The 25,208-nt window shown below is 39.4% G+C and overlaps 4 protein-coding genes across 7 annotated transcripts in view; 1 reads left to right on the top strand and 3 right to left on the bottom strand.

The window, feature by feature from the left end:
- The window catches only part of osbpl6 (oxysterol binding protein-like 6), a 40,477-nt gene extending 35,249 nt beyond the window's left edge, over positions 1 to 5,228 (top strand). For both annotated transcript variants that reach the window (XM_085766005.1, XM_085766006.1), the window contains one exon: positions 2,189 to 5,228. In XM_085766005.1, the coding sequence (XP_085622131.1) occupies positions 2,189 to 2,300 (112 nt within the window). In that variant the 3' untranslated portion in view covers positions 2,301 to 5,228. The remainder of the gene's footprint in view (positions 1 to 2,188) is intronic.
- A 2,420-nt stretch (positions 5,229 to 7,648) lies between these two features.
- prkra (protein kinase, interferon-inducible double stranded RNA dependent activator) lies at positions 7,649 to 15,267 on the bottom strand. 2 transcript variants are annotated; one of them, XM_085764952.1, is made up of 8 exons: positions 15,023 to 15,267; positions 12,717 to 12,892; positions 11,309 to 11,390; positions 10,523 to 10,601; positions 10,298 to 10,415; positions 10,104 to 10,198; positions 9,828 to 9,990; positions 7,649 to 9,153 (listed from the first exon to the last, which is right to left on the bottom strand). In XM_085764952.1, the coding sequence occupies exons 1-8, from the start codon at positions 15,061 to 15,063 to the stop codon at positions 8,996 to 8,998; spliced, it is 912 nt and encodes a 303-aa protein (XP_085621078.1). In that variant the 5' UTR covers positions 15,064 to 15,267; the 3' UTR covers positions 7,649 to 8,995. The 2 variants fall into 2 exon arrangements, with proteins under 2 accessions (XP_085621078.1, XP_085621077.1); XM_085764951.1 differs by having other exon boundaries at positions 10,523 to 10,622.
- Positions 15,268 to 16,781: 1,514 nt separating this feature from the next.
- Positions 16,782 to 21,300, bottom strand: casp10 (caspase 10, apoptosis-related cysteine peptidase). Of its 2 annotated transcripts, none has more exons than XM_085765582.1 (12): positions 20,976 to 21,300; positions 20,481 to 20,586; positions 20,175 to 20,310; positions 19,909 to 19,982; positions 19,768 to 19,816; positions 19,104 to 19,123; positions 18,928 to 18,958; positions 18,723 to 18,815; positions 18,506 to 18,597; positions 18,219 to 18,333; positions 17,620 to 18,122; positions 16,782 to 17,364 (listed from the first exon to the last, which is right to left on the bottom strand). In XM_085765582.1, the coding sequence occupies exons 1-11, from the start codon at positions 21,254 to 21,256 to the stop codon at positions 17,620 to 17,622; spliced, it is 1,500 nt and encodes a 499-aa protein (XP_085621708.1). In that variant the 5' UTR covers positions 21,257 to 21,300; the 3' UTR covers positions 16,782 to 17,364. The 2 variants fall into 2 exon arrangements, with proteins under 2 accessions (XP_085621708.1, XP_085621707.1); XM_085765581.1 differs by having other exon boundaries at positions 16,783 to 17,368; positions 17,624 to 18,122.
- A 1,958-nt stretch (positions 21,301 to 23,258) lies between these two features.
- Positions 23,259 to 24,731, bottom strand: LOC146965048 (protein FAM237A-like). The gene is made up of 2 exons (XM_085765685.1): positions 24,362 to 24,731; positions 23,259 to 23,481 (listed from the first exon to the last, which is right to left on the bottom strand). Exons 1-2 carry the CDS (start codon positions 24,726 to 24,728, stop codon positions 23,363 to 23,365), a joined length of 486 nt encoding a protein of 161 aa, XP_085621811.1. The 5' UTR covers positions 24,729 to 24,731; the 3' UTR covers positions 23,259 to 23,362.
- Between the last annotated feature and the right edge of the window lie 477 nt (positions 24,732 to 25,208).

The following is a 25,208-nucleotide window of genomic DNA, read 5'->3' on the forward strand; positions in this document are numbered from 1 at the left end:
TGTTAGAGACGACACGACAGATTTGTCACTTTGTGATGTAAGAAAACACATGTGTGAGCTTGAAGTGACCACTTGACCTTAAATACACCTTAAACCTGTAAATGTTTGCACAAATGAAAATGTAAGCATTTGAGATCAGCACCTTGTTCTACACGTTCTCAGACTTGACAGCATATTTCCCTTCATATACATTTCTTCGTGTATTTATTTGAATATCAACACTTCTGCCTACAAGAACACCACAGCAGCTGTTGTTGCCGTTAACACCCATTGACTCATCGCATGTGTCTGTTAAACATCATTTACTGTCTCATTCTTCATCAATAAACCTCAGAAATGTAATCTATGAATCAATCCCTTATGAGAACATCAGTATAAGGGATAGAATGAAAAAGGGAATTAAACTACCCTTGCTATCTAAATAAGAAAGATAAAATTCATCACAACAATTAATCAAAATAAAGTGTAAATGTACATTAGATCTGACATTTACATCACTGTAGTGAAATTTGCAAAAACAACCTACTTATTATTATTTGTCTCTCACCTTATTTCTTCCACCTTCATCACACTGTCGTCTGATTGCTCTATAATCACGTCGTGTATACATCATCTGCAGTGCGTGCTTTCATGTGTATGTGGTGCGTTACGTCTCACCACATATCGTATTGCTGTATTGTTTTTATTGTTGTCAAGGTTGAATTTACTGTCATTCTCGCCATACACAATAGGCAGCGCTAGAGGAGTATAATTGTCTTCCTTCAGGGCTACGTTTCACAAATACAATAAAATACTAATATTGTAGTGACTTTTCTCTTCCTCGAAGCCATGTAAAGAAAGTCACTCACTGTTGCTGATATAGTTTAGCTTAATTGACGGCATGGTGCGATCAAACCAATTGCCAAAAATGAAGTTTACCATAAAAGGGATTTATTTGTACAAAAACAATACAACAATACCTTCCTGGCACAGCACAGCATGTCACGGTCAAAGAATTGTTTGCTTCCCAATATCAGCAACACCTGCCGATAGCCCAGCTCAGTTTAAATAAGCCCCCGTGACCGTATGCCCTACCTCACTTCCTGTGTGAGCAGAAGTTACAAAATAAACACTAAAATACACACCAAAATAAAAGCCGAGAATGGCTCCTACAAATATAAAGAACCTAGTACTATTGTACATTAACTCCAGCGCAACGACTTGGTGGATGTGGCTCTTACATTAAAAACCTCAAATGTTCTGAGAGATTAGAAAACATAAAGTAGATCAAAATAATATCTACAACAATAAGAATAGAAGACATGAAGGCGGCAGCAGGAAAAGTGTAAATGGTTTGTCCACATCTTTGAGATTTTGAATGTTAGATAGTTTTTCATGGGTCACCACTAAGGATCCCTGTTTAGAGGACTCTGGTGGATTTATATATATTTCCGATTTTTTTTCGATCTTTTTCGTTTCTTTTAAATATTTGTATACTGTTTTTAATCTATTATTCTTATCTAATTATTATTCCAAGATGTTTGACACTTAGTGTTTACTATGTGATGTATTAGATCTGACATATTTGATCTTGTGTTGTTCACCACGTGATATTGATCCAGTGAATATGTGACTTTATGTAGTGTGGCCATCTTATTAAGTATGGTGTAGGTTTTCAAATACCTATTGGCCACTTGTAGCATAATCTTCTGTGTCATGTGATGATTATTATTTGTTGACTAAGTGTTTGATTGATTGATTATCAGCTGGTGTTTTCGAGGGAGGTCCGGGAGGTTATATATATATGGGTCACACCCATTCAGCAATCTCACGCTGAAGAAAGCCAAGGGCTGAAACGCGTCCGTCAGGCACTGCTGTGCGTTGAATAAATGTTTCTAGTTTGTTTTGTGAGTGCTGCCATTTCAGTTTTTCAGTGTTTGTCCACATCTTCTCAGCTCCACCACAAAAATGTACTCCCACCTCAATGTTTGTCATGTGTATGGGTTACTCAGCTGAGTTCATGAGGCTTCTCTGTTGCCTCAGTTTTGCTCTTTGTGCACTAGTGTGTGTTCAGGAAAGTGTGTATGCAGGTTTTTTTTGTGCTTACAGAAAACATGTTTGGCAGCCAGGCTGACATGAGCACGATCGTGCTTCCATGTTTTCTTCTGGTTTATCAACTTACAACTGTGGCTCGTGTCTTTTCTTCCAGGAAAGTGGTGGACGGCAATCACAGGGAGCGGTGGGTCTCCAACAACATGTACTGGGAGCTCCGCAAGAACCCCGGCTTCATCAATATGGAACCTACAGCGAGCCTGTGGTAGCAAATGGATTCTTCTGTCAACCATATCGTCATCGCAGACAAGGAGGCTCTTACCTATGCACAATGAGGTGTTGAGAGAAACAAGGTTGATGAGTTAAAAAAACAAAAAAACATTGACGTGCATGGATAGGAGCGGCTGCAGAGCTGAGGGATGGCCTGATGCCCAGTGACCCTGTGGAGGGGTCTGTGGCGCCGCCACACGGTCATCCATCCATGGAAACATCCCGTAGGATCACCTTCATTGTGCTTGTCCAAGCTGGGTTGTCGGGGCAACAGTCGTACCCACTCCTATGTAGATCTACCCTCAGCTCCTTTGACTTCTGAGTATGTCCTTGCCTTAAAACGACATGTCACACGATTTAGCGCTTTTTAGTCGAAGCCATTTGATTTCCGACAGCCGTTTGGGTTAGACTAGTCTATGAGGTAGACATTTTGATTACCTACGATACCGTGCATGTTTAGAGAGCAGCTTTCACTGGCATTAAGCCGTATTTACTATGTCATCAATTATTGTAGAAAAAAGAGGTATTTTTATAAAATATCTGGGACTCAGAATTTAGTGTAAAAGTACTATGTGAATTGGCAGATTTTATTTATTCTTGCCTTTTAATACTGTTGAATCTGTGTGATAGCAGTACTCTCTCTTGGGAAGCTACTCATTTTACTTCAAAGCGCCCTCCCCCGACTGGGCCTCGTCCTCCCTTCAACCACTACTCCTGGCCCCCTCTGCATGGTTACATGAAACCAGCTCCTGAGTCACATGGTTACATAAATACATATGTAACTCCTTCCATGTATCGTGGGCGAATCCAGTCTCAGTCAGAGTGGTAAATGCAGGTAAATGTATTTGGTTTCAGCAGCATAACGGCCTCTCAAACATTAGATGTTAAGTCATCTGAGTGTGGGGAGTCCTAAGAAAAGACGGAGTAGTAGGTTGTGGAGGTCGTGAAGTCCTCTGAGACATGTTTGTGCTCTATAATTAGAGCTGACGGTGAAACATGAGTAAAACAGTCCTATATTTCCACTACAAGGCCAAACCCTCATTTACTCTACATCCAGCCACACCACTATTGATCCCCCTTTAATGAACACGGTATAATCAATAAATCAGTCATTTTCTGTCAAAGCTAATGATAAATTCCCATCACACTTTCCAAAGTGATGCCTCATGCACAGAATCTTAATTCTGACTACCAACCAAAAATGTTAATTTAATATATAGTGTGTGTGTGTGTAAATATATATATAAATATAACAATATATCTCTTGGCATTTTTGAATCTTTTACCAGCAAATATTTGTTTTTATTTTATTGGTAAATGACCTAGATTATTAATTACTACCACAGCAGGTAATACATCTTATGATTAATTCATCAATCAAAATAAATATCTGCAAACCATGAGTCATTCAGCCTCCTGTGTAACGTTATGAAACACCAGAGACACCTGCAGGTCATCCCATGACACTGCAGTTTCAGGACACTGGAGGATGGTTTTAGATGAAAGAGCCCAACACATCTGTACAGTAACAACTATACTGTGCGAACATTGGAGATTGAAGCTGATATTTTAATGTGTGTAACTTGGTTCCCCAGAGACTTTACTGCTATGACGTGGGCTTCTGCAAAGCACCACTTACTACTTATTTGAAGTTTCTATATTTATTGCAAAGCAGATTAGCTTTAATGTTTTAACTAGTCCCCCCTCCTCCCCCTCCCCACTTCCTTTTGTGTTACAGAGTAAAGAAAATATAACACTGGGGCCTTTGATTGAAATCAACCCCAACACATTGCGAGCAGCCACACGTTGTGTACCAGAGCACATTTTAAGTTGATTGCCCCCCTCGTTCAGGATGAGGACTCTGAGCGAGAGAGTGAGTGTATATTATATGTAGAGTGGAAACTATGTGAAGCAAATCCATCCTGTGTGCACTGTTCACATGGTACTGTAGATTACAAACCAAAAAAAAAAGAAAAAAAAGATAGCACTGCTTTGCATCCATATTTTTTCTTTTTTCTTTTTTTTTAACATATATGTGCTTTTTATCCCCTGATCACAAACTCATTGCTACGACTTGTCAGCATCAGTTTCACTTGCTGTGCCTTAATGCATTTATTAATGCCTCACAAACACACCACTGATGAGGACCCCCCCCCACCATGCCAAGAAGAAGGTATGCCATTAACAAGTCAAACTCACATCGCACACTCTCCACCTGCCTACAGATGATAAACTGTACTGAGGAGTTAGCTGTGGACAAACTAATGTTGAGGGAAATGTCTTTGATGTTAAACGTTTAAAAAAAAAAAAAGGTTTCTCTGACTGTAAAACGCTTGCAGTGTTCAAAGAGCTCCTGCATTGCTCTGCTACTCCCAACATGTAACCGGTACATTTTTGGCGATCACTGTAAATACAGCACATTTTTAGAAGATGGGTCACTACTGCAAAAAAAAAAAAAAAACCTGATTCCTTTCTCCTCCTACATCGGTGATTTTGTTGAACAAGACTGAATCCCAGCAGCGGGTGTGATGATGAGCGGAGGTTGGGGTAAATGCTTTGCGTAGTGTGTGGTATCATAGAGTCAGACTGTAGTGTAAAAAAAAAAAAAAAAAATCATGAAACCTTCTCGTGCTTTCTTCGTCCATTGTTCTACCTGCATGTCTAGACAACTTAGCCTGCCAATGAATGTTGCAGATGCCTTATGACAAAAAGAAGAAAAAAAAAGAAGACGTTTTTGGTTTCTCAATCGGGCTCTCATGTTTAGTTTTTGTTTTGGACTGACATGTGTCACATGTCACTCAGTTTCTTTCCAATCTGTTTCCTAATGGGTACCTTCTAAGTGCAATTTTAACAAAGTACATATCTCTCCATGAACACTGTACACTGCTGCTACATAGTGCTTGTTCTAATAAAACTGTAAAACTCAAGATGACGCAGAATGAGTGGTTTATATGCAAAGAAAATTCACATTGATAATGTTGAATCATCTTTCAGTCGAAAGAAATTACATTTTCTATAGTGATATCCTAAGAGGTCTAGTTGTGTCTGACCAACAGTCAAAAATCCTTAAATATATAGATAGTAAAAAACATAAAACAAAGTAAAGAAGCAAATTTAGATTTTTTTCAGCTCTAACTGTAAAAACTCTTCACAGATCACAAGATAAACTACTCTTATCTTTTATGTGTGGATGTCGGAGCTTCACTGTGCAGTGACAGCAGGAACAGGGAGAGCTTCTCTGTGCTCCTTTTAAAATCTGCATTTGAGACCTGTATGAGATGTATGAACATGATTTTGTGACGATAACATCCTCTGATAAAAGATTTTCCAGCGCAGCTGAAAACGTCATATGTGCAGCAGTTTATCAATTGAAATGAACTAGAATAATATAATAATGAATGAAGTAATATTTGGATTGTTATGTAATTATGAAAGGTGCACTTAAGTCACATATTAGTCAATTATGTTTACACATGTGTCTTCTTTAACCCATAAGGACCCACGGTGACACGGGTGTCACACTGCCTTCAAGTGTCCTGGAAAGCCCCTTACACATATTTATGTTGAACTTTTAATTCATAAAGTCCCTAAGTGACATCTACTCAACATCCTGGTGCAGTCACATGACTCTCTGTGAATCTCTCTATCCATGACAACATTTCCAAGATGGTGGCCAGCAGAGTTGGCACATTTCACAGAGGCCGCTACTTTTAAAAAGCTTGCTTTCTGTCAATAAAATAAGCCACCACCCATTTCACAATGCAAATCCTTTTATAACATGTCCCTTGTTGTATTTAACCTGTTCTGACCTCATTTTTTGAAGAAACTCATATAAAACAACTTAAGAAAATATTGCTGTGACATATACGTCACATCGGGCCTTAGCCTTAAAAAAGTCAGGAAAAATACCATGTGACGCCTATGTCACAATGAGGAAAATGGGAAAGAACTGCTCAATTAATTTAGGTGATTCAGGTATTTTGAATTAATATACTCTATGTTGTTCAATTTAAAACATAATTTAAAAATGTTAACATAAAAATAATGTCAAATTCAATCAATATTTAATAAAATGATATATCAGTCCGGAAATTGAACCACAGATTTAGCAGAGACACTCTTCTCAGTAAATGAACAAGATTTTAGTATCCCATGCTGGTCCCATATTAATGTAATTATGCTTTTTTGCTGTATTTTCTGTAACAAAATAGGATACAGTGTTCAGGATGTACTGACGACCATCAGACGTGCAATAGATGTTGTATACAGAACAACAAATACAGCAAAGAAGAATGAGAGTTTACATAAGAAAATATTAGGAAACAAATAAGAAAAGTTAACACAGTCAAACAGTCATGAACCAGGTTTGAGACAAGGGTTCTGGACTGCTGTACTGATGGGAGAGAGGGTCCCATGTGGTGCATTGTGAGAGAAGGACGTTTTACCCAGCTCAGTTCTGACGAATGGAATATGACCCAACAATCAGTTCTGTGAGTGGGTACCAATGTTTTGTGATTTTATAGTTACCAGAGATGATAAATAAGGAGACAATAACTGTGACAGGGCTTTAAAAATGGATAAAAACCAATGCTGTTTTCCCCTTACTGTCAGAAATGACCAGCCGACATTTTGATAAAGAGTGCCGTGATGAGTATTATATGAATCATTGGAAGTGAAATGTAAGGCTGAGTGGTAAACAGCATCCCGGGGAATCAAAGTGGAACTAGCAGCTCTTCCATAGATGTCATCTCCATAGTCTAAAACAGAGAAAAAATAGTGTCTCCAATTTTTTTCCTGTGGTGAGTAGGAAAACGGTGCTTATTTCTGTATAGAAAGCCAAGTATTGTTCTTAGTTTAGCAATGAGGGTGGTGATATGGTGCTTAAAATTAAGACAACTGTCCATCCAGATGCCAAGGTATTTGTAGTTGGAAAGAAAATTGTGGTTGCACAGCTTTTAAGGCTTCAGTAACTGGTTAAAGCCTTCAATATGAGGCAATATTCGCATTTCTATAGTGTTTGCCCTTTTTTGTTGTGAAACTTGTCTTAAAAAGGTGTCAATAGTAACCAGCAAATTTGTAATTTTGATATATGTTATGGAAATGCAAATAAAAGGTCAAATTTGTGTTACAGAGCAAAAGAAAATGTTAAGCCCATTTATTTTCAAGTGAAAATTTAAGATACCAAAAACGCCCGATGTGACATATATGCAACATTCTAGATCTCTGACAATAGGTGGCGCTATTTCAAAAAAAACTTCAAAAATGTGTTCCATGCATTCCACTTGGTCTGTGTTTCACCCCACTTAATTTTCCTTCAAGGATAAATGGGTCTGGGTTCTTATGGGTTAATACAACATAGAGCACAATTATCCAAATTATATCAATCACAATTCTTATCAGAAAAACAATTATCAGGTGCTTCCCTTTCGTTATTCAGGCTGAAATTCTGGGAATTTATTGTTAATAAGTCACAAAACAAACTCAGATACACTTCAAACTTCAAATACATTTCTTCTACCATCACTCTGTGTAGTGAGCTTTGAGCTTTCATGTCTCCTCCTTACAAAACCACACAAATCAGGAGCGAATGAACCCGTGCACAGGCCCTGATGTAATTGCCTTTGTACTAATACAGCAGAACGTGCTGCCTCATAAATTGATGGCTGTCAAGCGTTCGGCTCCCACGAGAGACGTTTCATTCAATAACGCTGCAACAGCTCTTGAAAGCTCCGCAGCAGATCTTGCTCTCTCAATACTGTCTATTGATCATTCACAGACACCAGCACTTGTTAACATTTAGAGGTTGGGTTTATTTCCTGGCTTTTTTTTTTACACATGTTGTTCCTGCTAAAGGATACCGTCAGTAAATGTATTTAATACGTCACAGATTTTTACTTCTAGGTTCTATGAGGCACACTGCAACAAAGAGAGACAAGGCTTATAAAGTCACACGTCACCTGCTCTGAGTCAACCAGATAGCAACAGCAGGGATTGTACTGTAGACTGCATTATGACAGATGGGAAAGAGGAAATAGGAAAAATAAATGATTCAATTGCCCCGTTGCATATCAAAGCATAGATCATTCTTTTGACTTTAAAAGCCAGAATAATCTCTCTTCTTCAATTCACTTCCATTTTCAGGTGACTATTGCTTATTTAAGTCCAACTAGAAGGCGGGGGAACTTGGTTTTCTCTGCTGGAGAGGAAAACTATGTGGAATAAAAAAATTTAATGAAGTCACCTGGAACGTTAAAGCATCTCCATCCTATTTTTTTAAAAGAAAAAAGGCCAATCATTCCCAACATCGTAAAAAATAAATAAAGCAAAACAGCTTCAGCTAATAATGTAAAAAATAAAAGTTAATAGGAAGCGTTCCATAATAATTTACACGCATGAAGTTCTTCTTCACATAATTCATGTCTTATATAAAATATGATGGTATCTTAAGTTCCTGATGACAAAAAATGTAAATGTGATTTTATGTGTATGGTTCATGGTGATGAGCCTTTTATACTCTGGAGCATGATCTGCTTTTGTAACATTTACATGAACTAAAAAAATAGACCTGACCTCACACTGTCCATGGGCAGGAAGACTACGTGGGAAGAACAACCTACAGCCTCATCATGACTAGACATCAGCTGATGATATATGTGGCAATGTGGGTGAAGTGGCTCGCTGACTTCGGTGGTGTTTACTTGTTGGAGGCCATGATCTTGATGTACTGGAGGGCGCTGTGTGCCGCGTCGTTGTGCGCATTACCGCAGGAAATGCCGGTGCCGTGGCACACGGTGACGGGGGAGGTGGACAACTCTGCCAAACACTGGTACTGTCCGTTCACGGTCAGCTCATCTGCAAAAAAGACAAAAACACACCATGTGACACAAAAGGTAAATATGAGTAAAGCTGTTTTCTTTAGGGGTGTGACATTCAGTTCAGTGCACCTTCACCTCTGTCACTGCCATCACAGACAATCTCCCAATTCCTTCAACTCTCTTTAGGTCCGACCCTCTTATATTGTCACTATGTAGATATAATCAATATTTTAATTGAAATATAACTTAATAATAAATAATATAAATAACAATCCTTTAATCTCCAATCAGAACCAGTTTTTCCTCTAGCTTGGTGGAAACACAAAACAACAGCACCAACAGAGTGAGAGAATTCTGTAAAAGAATATTAGCTACGAAGTGTCTGTATAATTTGAAGCATGTACTAATAATTCAAAACGAAATTATACACTACTTAGAGATTTCATTATTACCCCACATATGATTTGATCTATTATGGATTATAATTATCTCCTTAATGTTTTTTTTTTTTGCTTGTTTGTTTTTAATCATGCCCTGATGCCACAATTAAAGTAAAATTTGGACTGCAGTCACATTCATAAACCTTCTACTTAATAATCTGCTTAATCAGCCTCTGTCCTGGGGACAGCTGAGACAGGACTGAGGAAAAGAGGAGCCATGCTGGATTGGAAACACTCATCACAAACAGAGATGCAGTGTGGGCCGTCTCACCAATATCAAAGTATGTGACCTCGAAGCCTTGTTCCTTAGACAGCTCTAACATCATCTGAATGTAATCTGTGTTGGGAATACTCAGGGGGTTCCTCCTCAGTAAAGACATCTTCTCTGCCGACGAGTTCCTCAAGTTCTCAAATCGCACGCTTGGTTTAGGCGCCTGAAAAAAAGAGACGCGAGACGTTAGAAAAAAACTCCTCATATTTAACTCTGAAACGCCGCTGCTGCTGCCTTCAGAGGTCGTTAAAAGAATGCTAGAAATATTTGACATACCCAAGTGATTTCAGAGCAGCCAGACAGACTTTGAAGCTTTGCCACCATTTTCTCTGCCGCTGCCTTTTTTGCTGACTTTTTCGAGTTTCCTGTAGCTGTCAAAACACGAGACAGAGAGTGAGAACGGGACGGATGAATTAAGAGTTACAGCCACTTTGAAGCATTTTACATGAATATCTCATAAAGACTCATACCCTTCTCTGACAGGGACTCCATTCGACAAGTAACAGTGAATTCTTTCTTGTGCGGCGGACCAGCCTCCGTTACAACTGTGTATTCAGGAAGACGCCATCCTCTCTGCAACGCCAGCTCCTACAATGAAAAAAGAGGAAAAATAAGGGCTAGTGTATTATTTACTCAACATTTATAAACCATATATTCACAGTGCATACACAGGGAATCCACTACAGCTTACACACCTGCAGTATTCCCACTGAGTTGGGGTGGTTGTTTGGTTCCGGTGCATCGCCATTACTTTCAGGCTTCACAGGAATGTTCCTGTTGGGAATCATATCAAAGCTGCAGCAGATCACCACAGACTGTCAGTCACTATAATGATGGATTCATCTGTCATTTACTTAGCTGATTAATTAACTCGTGCTAACTTCTGACACTTTAATTTGCCTATTTTATTCATCCAACACAACAAATAAAAAATATATTCAGTTTGATGAAATAAAATATTCATTTCGATAAATAATAACAATAAACATTACTTAAAATAAAAAATAGGAATAATAATAAAATAACTATTAAAATAGAAATTACACTATAAAAAAATGAAGGTCCAGAAACAGAAAAAAGGTATGGAGGTTGAAAAAGGTAAATATTTGGTATTTGTTTACTAAAAAATTACTAAAAACAAATTGATCACTAATGCTGCACAGCTCTGCACTGCTAAAAATGTTACGTCAGGTTCACTTTAGGGCTACAGCTAACCATTTTCATTATCAGTTAATCTGTTTTTATTGTTGTTGTATTGTTTTAATTGCTATCTCAATTAATTGAAACAGTTAAAAATGAACAATGTAATTTACAAAAGCCCAAACTAACACACTCAAATTCATGTCAAAATATTCACATGGAAATAGTGAATCTCTGCCATGTTTGCTTTTATAAATAACTTCAATGATTAAATGATTATTAAGTTTATTGCCAATCAATATTACAACCATCGACAGCGAGTTTGTCAGATCTCTACTCACACTGCTCCGGCGTCTATTTGCAGAATATTCAGGGCGGCCTCTGCAGCCATGTGTTTAGCTGCCTTTTTACTGGGACCTTGACCTGAAACACAACCAGACACAACAACACTGATTATGTAATATGTTACAGAAATGATTCTTTAAAAAGCACCACCACCTCAAACCACTTAGCAACCAGTCATGCATGGCTAAAGAACATGCTCGTAAGATTAAACTTTAATGACTATTTTGAACCTCGGAAACCCTGAATCAAGTTTTGAAATGTGTCTCAATCTATGATACATTAAAGGACAATTCCAGGCGAATTCAACTCGGGGGTGTATTTTCCTATCATTTTAGGTCTAAAAGAATGAATCTGAAGATTTTCAGTTTAATTGCTCCTGTTTTGCGGTAGTTGCGTCTGTCCCCGCATCGCCACGGCAGCAATGAATGGGAGTGGATGTAAGTTCCGCTGTTTAGGCTGTTTACAGCCCTCAAAGCCGCAATTTTTTTCCACAGACAGCATCAGATGGCGACTCAAACATGCGCCGAGAAGTTTATTTACTTCAAGCAAGCCGACATGTTTGTAAAACTAGATCTAATTCAAAGTCTCCCGGAGTCTCGCGCGAGACCCAGTTGCCGTGCTCGGTGTGTTCAGGAGCAGTGGGAAAAGCTACCGTTTGTGTCATAAACACAGGAATATCAACTCTTTACTTGCTTCAAGTAAAAAAAACTTCTCGGCGCATCTTTGAGTAGCCATCTGACGCTGTCTGTGGAAAAAAATGTACACTTCAAGCAAGTCAAGAGTTGATATTCCTGTGTTTATGACACAAGCGGTAGCTCCGACTGCGCCTGAATACACCAACACTGCAACTTCGGGCACGCGCAAGACTCCGGGAGACTTTGAATTAGATCGACTTTTACAAACATGTCGGCTTGCTTGAAGTAAATAAACTTCTCGGTGCATGTTTGAGTAGCCATCTGATGCTAGCACTTTGTGCTACATATCTTTTGTATGAAAAGTGCTCTATAAATAAAGTCTGATTGATTGATTGATTGATTGCTGTCTGTGGGAAAAAATTGCAGCTTTGAGGGCTGGAAACAGCCTAAACAGCGGAACTTACATTCACTCCCATTCATTGCTGCCGTGGCGATGCGGGGACAGACACAACTACCGCAAAACAGGAGCGATTAAACTGAAAATCTTCAGATTCATTCTTTTAGACCTAAAATGATATGAAAATACACCCCCGAGTTGAATTCGCCTGGAATTGTCCTTTATGAAAGGGGAGTGGTGAAATAAAGAGGAAACAAAAAATGTTACTCTTTATGACTGGATTATTTCTCATCAGCTTTACACTGTAGTGTAATACAGGGCTTCATTCGTTAAGCAGCTGTCAGCACAGTCGGCGTGGGACTGTTCACGTACCTGTGCAGTTCACATCTCCGATGTTCACGCTGAAGACGAAGCTGGGCTGATGAGCCTCTCCTTCAGCCTTCTCCAGCACATACACAGGAAGGTTGCCAGATTTGGTGCCATATTCATGCAAGATTTGTATGGGTGTTTTCCCAGGACTGTTCCTCTGCACCTCAGGCGTGTTCAAGCTTGTGTGTATTAAACAAAGTGTGTACAAACAGTTAATCAGAGGTATAGAAGGGTGCATTGATGGCAAAAAAACCGGCAGATAATAGAACCTTTTCACAGCAGTTGTTTGGGGAGGGGGGTTCAATGCTGCTGCTGTCATAGAAATAGTCATCAATAACCAGTCACAAATTAAATGAGTAAGTTACAAAGTAAAATTACCAGTGAGATCAAATAAAGTCTGATCTTGTGGGGGCTATGAATGAGATCCAATTTTTCCAGATTTGATCAAATTTGTCCTTTTGGATTCTTTTTCCATCCTAAATATCTCCAGAGTAATATCAAACCAGTCATCTAGGGTAGGCTGAATCAGGCTTAACCATCTCCTTGTAATTGTTTTCTTGCTTGCCACCAAGAGTATTTGCAGCAGCTTTATCTTTTTCCTACATTTCAAAAAAGGAACATGACCCAGGTACAGGACAACAACACTCAGGGGTATTTGAGTGTTAAAGACTGTGCTTAAAGAAGCCTGGATATCCTTCCAGAAGAATTTCAGCTTGGGACAAATGGATGTATTTTTAAGTTGACTAGTTCCTGACAATCAATTCAAAACTGTAAATGCTTTATGGCTACAACAAAACTCTATTTTCATTATTGCATTCCCAATTAACTCATCAAGCTGTCTACTGTATAAAATGTGAGAGACTAGTGTGAAAATGCTTGTTTTCCACTTTCCTAGTGTCCATGACACCTTCGTGTTATTTATGTTATACTGTTTACAACAGTTAAAAACAGAGACAAGCTGTGAATTCTCGATTGCGAGAGGCCTCACAGCTTTTCTGATTCCTTCGTGCACACTTGTCACTGCAGTGCTGCAGAGTTAGGCTATTCCCTGAGAACGTTTCACAATTTACAGTCCTCTGATATAAACTACACTGAGTTTATATGGGACGTCTCATATGATGCACATTTAAAGAACTGACAAGAGAAGAACAACTTTATGGGGCAACATGTAGCTCAGTGGGTTGAGCAGGTGCCCCATATGCAGAGGCTCCTCGCTGCAGCTGGTCCCGTTTACAATCCTGAATCTGGTGGCCCCTTGTTGCATGTCGTTCCCCTTCTCTCTGCCTCCCCATTTCCTGTCTCCCTCAACTAAAAGCCCCAAAGATATATAAAAAGAGGAACAACTTTACATAGCCTATATGAACTAAAACAATCACTCTGTCTGCTTCATTGGTCTCTGAGGTCTTGTCGAACTAAAACGTTATCATATTTGATTAACCCAGGCCACAGAAACCACTCTGCTAAAGATGAATGATGTTATATAAGCCTGTGAGTCCTCAACTAAGCTGCTTGCTGATGTAAAGGATGCTGCACTGAACCCTGAGCCTTACATCAGAAACAGCCTGTACACACTCAAACACAGCAGCAGCACTAAGGAGGCTGCCCAGTGAAACCTCAGTCTGACCCACTGACACCTGAGCAGCTTCACAGGAGCAGATGGAGGTGAGGAGGCGTCTCCTTATTGTTCTCATTTGTCTTTCCAGATCTAAGTTACCATGGCGACCCTTCGGTGACAAAGCACCACGGATGTGACTGCATGACTTCTTCACTCTCGTAAAAATTAAACATAAACTACACGCATGAGAAAGGGATATATGATTATTTTCATGCAAATTTTGTTCAGCTATAATTACTGATAAATATCATGACAGATTATTTTATTAGTTTTATTCTGAAAACCCAAAGTAGCCTACTCTATCCTCTCTGCTAGCAGCCAGCTAAGCTAACACGGGTAACGTAAGGATAGCTCGCTAATAAACCGTCTTTGACTCAATTAAAAGTATATTTATTAATTCATACATACATACACACTCTGCAGATAAATGTAGAGGATTAAATTCAGTGATATAACTTCATGAGCGTTAATAACATTAAGACCCAGTTACTGCTGAAGCAGTTTACTCGTCGCATTTATTTGATCGGTTGCAGTTTCATTTCCTCTTCACTGGTTATTATATTATATTTAGCCGTGTTAGTAGCTCTTACTTTAGGCGTTGGTATTTAAGAAATTATGTCACTGTATTAGCCAATGCGAAACACATTTCAATAAATTAAAAAAAAAAAAAAAAGACTTTACAGGATGAACTGACCTGGTGTCGGCTGGTGACTGCTGGTATCCCTCCTGAGACATACTGACAGGTTTCTGTGGTCAGTGACTCCGCTCCGGGATAAATGCCACACACACACTGCTGGGAGGGATCCTCCTGAGCATCTAGTTACGTTACTGTGAGGAAATGAAGTGGCCTAAATGCAAAAAAACAAAAGAAACAAAAAATTTCATCAACTCCTCATTGGAGCCTGACCCGGGGAAAACTAGTGTACCCGCTTCAGCATCGGCATCAACATCCAGGTCAGCTGCTGTAGGTCGGCTAGGAGGAGCTGAGCTGAGCTGATTTACCGCCATCTGTGGGTGGGGCGGTGGGAGCTCAGCTGGGGACTCAAAGGCATCCAGGTCTTCACTAACCACAAAAAAAATATTAATTACATTTAAATGAAAAATAGACCTCTGAATAAACCAAAGAGCTGCAGATAGATTTCTGCAGGACCAAACACTGTGTTTTATCAGTGAGAATTCAGGAATATGGTCGCTGTCATATGATACAAATAGTCTATTACTATAAATAATATAAAATAATATAATACAAGCCAGGCCAGAGCAGTTTTAAAAAAAATTTTTATCAAGGTCTTTTTATTTTGTTTTTACAATTTAACACAAGTCCAACAAAACAAAGCAGGAAACTACACCCCCGCCCACCCCACCCCATCCCATCCCACCACCCACCTTTACCTTCCCTCAAATAGCCAGACAAAAAAAATACACACAGATAAATAACTGAAATGAATAGAAATGACAGAGGGCAGCAGCAGAGGTTTGCATTACTATATTATCAGCCTCTATCTTCAACAAACATTAAGAAACGCTGCCAAATATTATACAATTTTCTGGTTGAACCCTCGATTGTGCCTATCTAATCTTCTCCAATTTGATATGGTACATGATTTCCCTGATTAAGTTATGTATGTAAGTATGTTGGAGGTGCTGGGTCTTTCCATTTCAATAATAGCCTATCAGTCTCCTCCTGGCTAGGAGAAAGCAGAAGGTCAGCATCGTTCTTTCCCACATCTGAAGAGGGGGCACATGGGTTACCCCAAAAATCTTTAGAGGTCTCAAAGATAGATTGCCAAAAAGTGCAAAGCTTCAGACATGCCCAAAACATGTGAAACAGGGTGTCTGGATCCCATCTGCATCGATCAAAAAGGTGTTAGCTTTGATCTTAGAAAGTCTAACTTCAGACCAATGCAGACAGTGTACAATTTTGAATTGAACAGGCCAGAGCAGATTTGATCTACTATGGAAACTGTGGTGAACGTAAGATGTTAATGACCGTTGTGCAGTTGGTGACTCATTGGTGTAAATGTAAGCGTGAGGTTGTTCGTCTCTATTTGTCGGCCTGTGCACTCTTATGTCAACTGAGATTGGCTGTAGCCCCTTACAATCCTGCACAAATAAGTGGATGGATGGATCTGTGTGCAGACTTTCCATGAGAATTGTTTCAATGAATTAATATTCCTTCACAGTTTATGTCACTCTTAATGTTTCAGATGTCTGTGAGTAATTTGCTGCCAGTGTCTGAGACACATTCTGTTCAATTCAAGGTGTTCACCAAACAGCTCCACTGAAGACTCAGCAGTCTAATAACCCTGTATTAGACTGGAAAAAAAATACAAAAAGTGCATTTTCAATAAATACGTTTTATATAAACAAACCAAATAAATGTGTTCAAATTGCAAAGTACTGTCACAGTGACAATTCATCCAGTTTATTGCTTATAGAAAATTGTTTAAAACTGGTTCCAAGATTTCATGGACCTCTCATGTGACAATCATTTATAGTTATATTTTGAAGAATAACAAAAATCTAAAAGTACATGACTGGTTGTTTAACTAAGTCTGAATTGATGTGTATTATTCAATTGTACAGTTAATTAAAATAAACATTAAATACAATGTACAAAAATATAAATTTGACTATTACACAGTATGTTTCGTACCGGTATGACTGTCTCATGAGCTTAAAAAACATGGAGTGTGAGGCAAAATCATCCCAGCCACAGGTCACTGTCTTCATCAGCAAATGAGAGTTTGCCTAAGATTCATAACAAAATTATGAAATACTTCTGTGTAGGTTTTCCAACAGATTTTCTTGGGAGACTATTAACAGTCTTTCCAGACAAGAACACCCACAGGGAACCTCCCATGAGTGAGTCGATCAAACAGACCCAAGGCTGGGAGGACGAGCACTGGGGACCGGAAACACCACTTTCTTAGTCAGTGAGAAAGCTGGCTGAGGCATTTGCTTTTTTCTACCGGTAGAATCGGTCCTCTTGCTGACGTCATTGTTCACTTTTGTCAGGATAGACACGAGGTCAATCTTCCTGGGAGAAGCAAAAGATACAGAAAACACAAAAAATTATAGGTGAAGACATAACACACACACACACACACACGTATATACAGTATATATATGGATAGATAGATAGATAGATAGATAGATAGATAGATAGATAGATAGATAGATAGATAGATAGATAGATAGATAGATAGATAGATAGATAGATAGATAGATAGATAGATAGATAGATAGAGTACTGCAAAATAGGAATGTGATTACTGTGTTCTGTGTCACTCACTTGGGCACCATCTGGACCAGATTTCGGCACAGTGACTGAATGAACCAGGAGCCATTATTCCGCTCTCTGAAGGAGGCAAAAGAGGGGACAGTGGACATGGCCTGCAGGAAGTCAGCATCAGACGGGATGGAGTCGTTTGCTACAACAGCATCGGTACAAACAGGGCTACGTGCGCCGCCGTCAGCCTCGATGTGGACGGCACTTTGCTCGTTGATGCCCTGGCAAGCCTGGATGAAAAACAGCTTGGGTTTTTCTGCCAAAGAGCGGCACCTTATTCCATTCAGAGGTGCCATCAGGTCCACGATCTTAGCCGTTTCTCCATCCACACCGAGCACACCTCCCTCCTCACCATGGCTAAGAAGACAGCACACCACACAGTCCATCCCACTGTGATCTTTCCTACCGAGCTCCTGCAACACCGACAGCATCTCCTGCTTCGTACGGTCATGCCATACCTCGATGTCAAAGCCCAGCCATGTAAACACATCACGCAGACACCCTGGAAGACACATATAACACGTGTAAATGTAAATACAATCCCATGAATGTGCAGTTTTTATCTGAGATTTCCAAAACTGAATAAACATAAACTTACTTTCATCAATCATGGTTCCCGCCCGAGGCTTGCGACCGGATCTGGTGAAGTCGTTGTTGTTTATTATCAAGCAGATACCTCTCTTTGTTGCAGTCATGGGATATGTTCCCAAATCCTACAGAGATAAATCCACAGCTCAGATGAAAAAGTTTAAGGATTCAGTGTAAGACAAAGATTACATGTGCAAGCTGATGAAGGGTGAATCTAAGAAAGTGACTTGAGCTCGGCAGTGTCTGCCATGGACTGACACATGTAGTTGTATAAATAATAAGAATGAAATCACACACCTCATCGTCTGTATTTGTAGTCTGAAACATCGGCACTTCAGGGGAGGCCTCGTTTCCTCGAGGCAGCAGTAATGACTGGGCATCTATTCCCACTATGAGACGATGAGATGACGGGCGACAATTTTCAACCAAGTTAAAGATAGAAAAGAGGATATTTCAATAAAAGATAAGTCATGATGTCTCACTACAGCTTGTGATAGGGAGTACATGCTACAACCTTCCAAGGAGGCAATGGTTTCAGTGTGGAAACCACTCAGTCCATGTGAGGAGGCCCCAAATTCTTGTTCACCAAGATTCACATCTGGAATATCTAGGAAGTGAGAAGTAAAAAAAGAGGAACTAAGAGAAAGTCAGTTCACTTGACTTAACTACAATGGTAAGAAATTCCTCTTGTAAAACCACAAACCCAACTCATAACTCACCCATAGAGGTGTTTGAAGAATTCGAGTTAGTCTATAATGGATAAAAGAGAAATTAATAATGACCATTAGAGACAAAGAAACATCACATTTCATTTGAGTGTGCGTGTGTGTGTGTGTGTGTGTGTGTGTGTGTGTGTGTGTGTGTGTGTGTGTGTGTGTGTGTGTCAGTTTCTCACCTTGGCCAATAATGGGAGTCCTTTAAGAGAAAAAAGATTGAACAAAATTGTTAAATACAACGTATGTTGACTGTGAGGGCAGTAAAAACATTATTTATAAATCAAAATTAAAGCAAAAAAAAAAAAAGACATGTTTGAAAGCAGGAAAAAATAACAGCATCTAAATTAAGTTTTGTTATCCATTTCTGCTACTTGCTGACAAAAAATGTATCATGCAAGTTTTGCTTGAATTGTTACAACATTTTATCTCAGACCAGTGACATCATCACCCTTGCGAACGCCCACACAAGACGTTAAATAGTGAGTCTCCACACCAGATAGTTGGACCAGTCCCAGCCTGGTCAGATGCGTACATGAACTGATGAAGCCTCTTGGATGAGAGGTGAAACGTCTTCCTAGACAAATAACTAAGTCCAGTTGCTTTCGATTTAACCTCCTTTGAAAAACATTTTATCTCATAATTATGGGATTACTATGTCATATTTAGGACAGAAAAAGCACTTCTTAATCAAACTTTTCAGGCATAAAAGCACAGCACATCATTGTTAGTCTATTTGAGGAAAACATGATCAACCCAAGTCCCTCATATGAATCAGTTATAAAGATACAAGCAGGTATGTAAAAACCCTTAATATATACAGTATGACATTGTATATCAGTTTACCTGATCTTTCACCAGAGGCAGTCTTTTCTGGATCTAAAGACTGAGGGTCCTGCGAAAGAACACAAACAGATATTACAACAAATGGTTAATGCAGAAAGAAGCAGGAACAGAATCAAAGCCAAGTCTGACTGAAGACTGTACCTGGTTCAGTTCAGAAGAATAAGTCAAAGACCTCGATCGGCTCATCTGTTGAGCCATAGGAGGGGGTCGGTGTACTGTGATAAACAAAGAGTGACACAAGTGAACCAACGGTGACATGATATAACAGATTTATTGTTGTAAATGATTAAATATCCGGGTTAAGGTTAAGGTTGGTGTAAGAGTTCGGGTTCAGGTCAACTCAATTCCTGCTTCTGCTCTGCTGTTGCATCTTGATTCCTACACTTGTTGAATTTTCTGTAGCTTACCTGGCAGTTCTTTGAACTGGTTGATCTTTCCTTGTAGCATGGGGCAAATGACCTTAATAATTTTCTCCAGTTCACTTAAATTAGTGTCACTGAGGAGGTCCATATGCTCCATCTCCTGGAAGACCTCCAGAATAGTCTGAGAAGTTAAGCCCACGTACAGACACACTTAATATTATTATTAGATAGAGTGATGCATTCTTTACAGCAGAAAGTTCATTACAAACTTAGGTTTGTAATTTGTATTTGAACCCTCTACATTCTCCTCAAACATGGGTCTCATGCAGTGACAACTGAAGAGGCACTTACAACAGTTTCCTCTAGTTTTCTACGTGGCAGAGTTGAGTTCAATAAGAACTTCACATGTTTTAATTCTTCATCAGTAATCTCCTCGGACAGGTTGTAGAGCAGCTTCCTGGAATAACAGAAGGTAAACGCTTGAGTGTTTCCATAGTAGGTGATTTGATTCAACCTACCCATGCTAAATGCATTAGTCTTTACCAAACCGAATTCTATTACCAGAAGTCTTTATTTTTGCTATATAAAAATATGCATCTGAATCTGAGGATAAAAGCAAATTTTGATTATTGTTGAATCTTTTAAAGTCACATTAAGCAAAAGTGTCCAATCAGTTCGCTGGTTCCAGTTTTTCTGATTCTTTAAATAACACCACCGTTTATTTACCACCATGAATAAATCTGAATTGGACATATCTCATGAACAAGGAGGTTGGCTGTATGGGCTCTCATACTGTAAATGTATATTGGAATGTAAATCATACTTAATGGTTTACATGCAGCCCACCTGTACGGAGAGATGAGGTTGGGGGCTGCAGCGTCTCTGTCAGTGAGGCTGAGGCTGCGGACCAGGCGGGTGCGTTTTATGGTGAGGAGAAGTTCAGTCAGCAGTTGTGGATTCTCTGCTGACAGGTAGTCTTCATCGGCCAGACGAGAGAAGAGGTCACTGGCTGACTCCACCGAGGTCGGGGTTTGGCCCAGGAGGTCAGTGCAAAGAAATGCTAAAGCTTTCACCTCATCCTTTGGCAGGGCCTTCCCTACATCTAGCAGCATCCTCTGGAAATCCATTTCCCTGTACTAAAAACAAAATGAACTCACTGAGTTGATGACACCACAACTGTCATAAATTCTTCATGGGTTAGTCATATCGCCCTCTGTTTCTCTGCTGTTTCTCTACCTCTGTGGCTATTGAAATAAAAACAAAACAACTGAAACAACAAAAAATGCTCAAAACTCTTCAGAAAAATGTCTTAATCATGTAATTATTTTGAAAATGAACTCACTGAGTTGATGACACCACAACTGTCATAAATTCTTCATAGGTTAGTCATATCGCTCTCTGTTTCTCTGCTGTTTCTCTACCTCTGTGGCTATTGAAATAAAAACAAAACAACTGAAACAACAAAAAATGCCCAAAACTCTTCAGAAAAATGTCTTAATCATGTAATTATTTTGGATTATTTTAGGGTCACATTAACTCACAGGAAGTGAGTGAGGTGTTTTTTTTTTACCAGGACATCTTTTACCTGACGCAGTGAACACTTCTTCTGCATTAATCACCTCAACTGAACTACTGTAGCCTACCCTACTGTACGTCTTTAACATCAGCAGGCCTATAATATCCCAATAACTTGATCCAAAACGTGTAGCCCGCTTATTGAACTCCGTGTACAAAAACATTGATAACCAAACTCGTAAAAACATCGCATTAATTAATTCTAAAATAATGACTTTACTCACTTTTACTGGCAGCCCCCAGAGTATCTTCAGAATTTGTAAGGAGGCAGACACCTTAGATAAAGCTTTAAGTGTCCTCTGGGGAAAAACCTATGATGCACTGAGCACGCTGGTTTTTTTAATCTAGTACCGCCTCACTGTCAAACTCTGTGTTCAAAAAGTTTGATTAAACTTTTGGTAACCACACACAGATACACAGGTCGCGCGGTCTTACCTGTTTGGTGATGAGTTTTCTGCAGGTCTACAGTAGGCTATAACTAACTGAAGAGATTGGCGTCTACTTCAACATTCCTAAAATACGGCGATAGTCAAGAGCTACTCAAAAATACGACTACAACAGGGAAGGAAACACAGAACCGAAAGTAACAGAGGCCTGAGCTCCTATTGGATGGTGAATAACGCACATGGCCATTACGCACCATTACGCACCATTCCCGGAAGAGAGAGACGGGACCGAATCTCAACCGAACCCGCCGGTACGACACGCATTGATTTGTAACACACCATTTGGAAGCAGGAGATAATTTGTGTGATTTGGTGGTCACCATGTTGGTTTTTTGAAACCAATAACATATCAGTGGGGAGGAGGGGGTGGTGGGGCTGTAGTGACCTGACAGCAGAGCCATAGAGATAGTTAATCAATCACTCTGCTCAGCCCTCCTACAGGCCCTGCTGCTGCTGCTGCTGCTGCTGCTGCTGGTCTGCAAAATGTCCACATGTGGGCCATAACAACTATTATAGCGTGTCATCATTGTTTTCTCGACTGATAGTGTTTTTGAGTAGTCAGGGATAAACAACTTAATGCCATGGCACATTTTATTGCACTTAAAATCAGCAAATAAATCAACGTTTAGTTTGGCAAGATTGTCCATATTGTCATATAAAATATTGTTAAGATTGATGACAGGAACATAACAAAGAGATAACAAACATGAAACATTGGATCAGAGCACATTTGAATCATATATATTAAACTGTAGGTAACCATTGCAACAATACAGTTCTGTATGCAGTGTTACTAGTTGACAAAGTGGTGAGAATATTAAAAGAAATGACACAAAATATAAAGCTATTAATTTGACAATAGTTGCCAGTTAATTTAGCTTATGTTTATTTTTCCCCAACTTCTTAAAATATTAAGTGATAATACATAAGTTCAATGTTGTTCAATCTACATTTAGATCCATTATTTATAAGTAGCTTAACCAATTTGCCTCTCTCTCTCTAACTTTATTTATCTTCACATTTTGTGTTGTAGCCTACGGTATATAGCATCCGCTTTTCTTTGGAAAAAATTTTGTTCCATAAGAACAGGAAAAGAAAAGAAGAAAAAAAGTAAATTTCTGGTATGATGGCGTACAGTATGATTTGAACATTATATTCTTTCATAAGGGAAGAAAAATATTGATTAAGACTAAAACATTCAAATATCATTCATTATTTGTGGTAGTGTGTGTTTGATTTGGGTTCAGTCTTCAGGGTCTGGATATGTCCTCTGCGTCTCACTCTGACACTGAGCCATGAGTTAACACCAGAGCTGTTGAACCTGAAGGTCTCTATGAAGAACACACACACACACACACGCACACGCACACACACACACACACACACACACACACACACACACACACACACACACACACACACAGAGAGAGAGAGAGAGAGAGAGAGAGAGAGAGAGAGAATGGTAAAAACAACATTTCTCTATTCGGCCACATCTCCAAAAAACAAAAAATAACCCAAAACAAGCCTCAAAACTTTGGACATAGACATCTTATTGGATACTGGTCGTTTAACTTTTACTGTAATGTGGCTACTCTTATTGATAAGGCTGATCAATGCAACGTGGTGCTCCAGATAATCCTCTCTTTATTTAGATAAATCAAGAAGACAAAGAAGCCCTGCTGGTTGGATTCTTTCTGCAACATTTACACAATTTAATTAAAAGCAGAATTGCATACATGTAGTTGGTACTTTCTGCTGAAATATAAGAAATATTTGGACTTTTAACAGATCTTCTAGCATATTCTATTCTATTGAATTTACATTTCTTTATATAGCTAGTTACAGAATATGCATCACAGTTTGTGTAAAATAAATAAAATATAGGATTTGGTCCAATGAAGATTCTCAGTTATATCAGACTGTAGGATATGAAATGTAAAGTCCTTGTTAGAGTTACCTTTGACATGTAAATATTAATTATTATATTGACTTGTGGATGAGATAGAAAGATATTTCTTTCAATACATATCATTTATTGTGCCTCCAAACACCTATTCCTTTGTCTTAAGAACAGTTCTTTTAGATTTTACAGCCTCAGAGGTAAAAGTAAAGTCACTGTGCAGACGGGTGGTTTATGTAAATGTTCCAACATTATATGACTGGATTATTAGTCAACCAAGCCAATGCATCATATCTCACTAAGTCACTTACTGTCAGTAAAGAGGGAGTGCACAGCTGTGATGTGTCTCCGTCCCAGGCCGTGACTCCTGGACAGCACGCAGTCCAGATAGATGTCCCAGAAAACCCGGGCCAGGTCCCAGAAGAGCGCCGTGTGTTTGCTGTTGTCTGACGCCCTGAGGAACACCATCAGGTCCCAGAAGGCGGGCACCGTGTCAGCGATCCTCGGGGAGCGCATCTCCAGCAGCAGCGCCGAGGAGGAGTCCCAGCACTGCGGGTTGGCCCGGTGGGCCGTCAGAGGGTCCACCTGACCCGGCTTCTGGCCCTGCAGCGGCACGGCACACATGCAGCTCAGTACGAACACCGTGACCAGAGGTGCGTTCAGGAGCACTGGGGCCATCTGCAGAGGGAGCGCAGCACAGGTCAGCACTTAATATTGATTATCGGTTAAGTTTAGTAACAGCATTGATCAAGTTTAATAACCCAACCTTTTAGGACAGTAGAACTTCAGATATATATTTCTCCAGTTATATATTTGCTGAGGAAAACAAAGAACAATGACACATTCACGTTGCATAAGCTTAATGCATTTCAGAAAGCTGCATGTAAGCACACAGGGGGGTACAGAAATATTACTTTGTCAGAAAACTAAAATTATTGGATGATCATTCTCAACACAGTAGCTAAACAATAATAATCTGTCCTGAAAATTCAAACATCCAATTAGGCCTACCCGTTTTACCCGTTTAGAGATAAACCAGACTATTCTCTGGTAAAATAGTATCAAGTAAATAGTAAAGTACTTACCACGAAAGCTGGGAGGACTAGCACGACTATAATGTTGTTTGGAGTTTGGTAAATATCTGTTGGCTCTTAATTG

This window comes from Trachurus japonicus, chromosome 21 (genome assembly GCF_045865225.1).
Source record: "Trachurus japonicus isolate A0001 chromosome 21, Traja_1.0".
NCBI classification, from domain to species: Eukaryota; Metazoa; Chordata; class Actinopteri; order Carangiformes; family Carangidae; genus Trachurus; species Trachurus japonicus.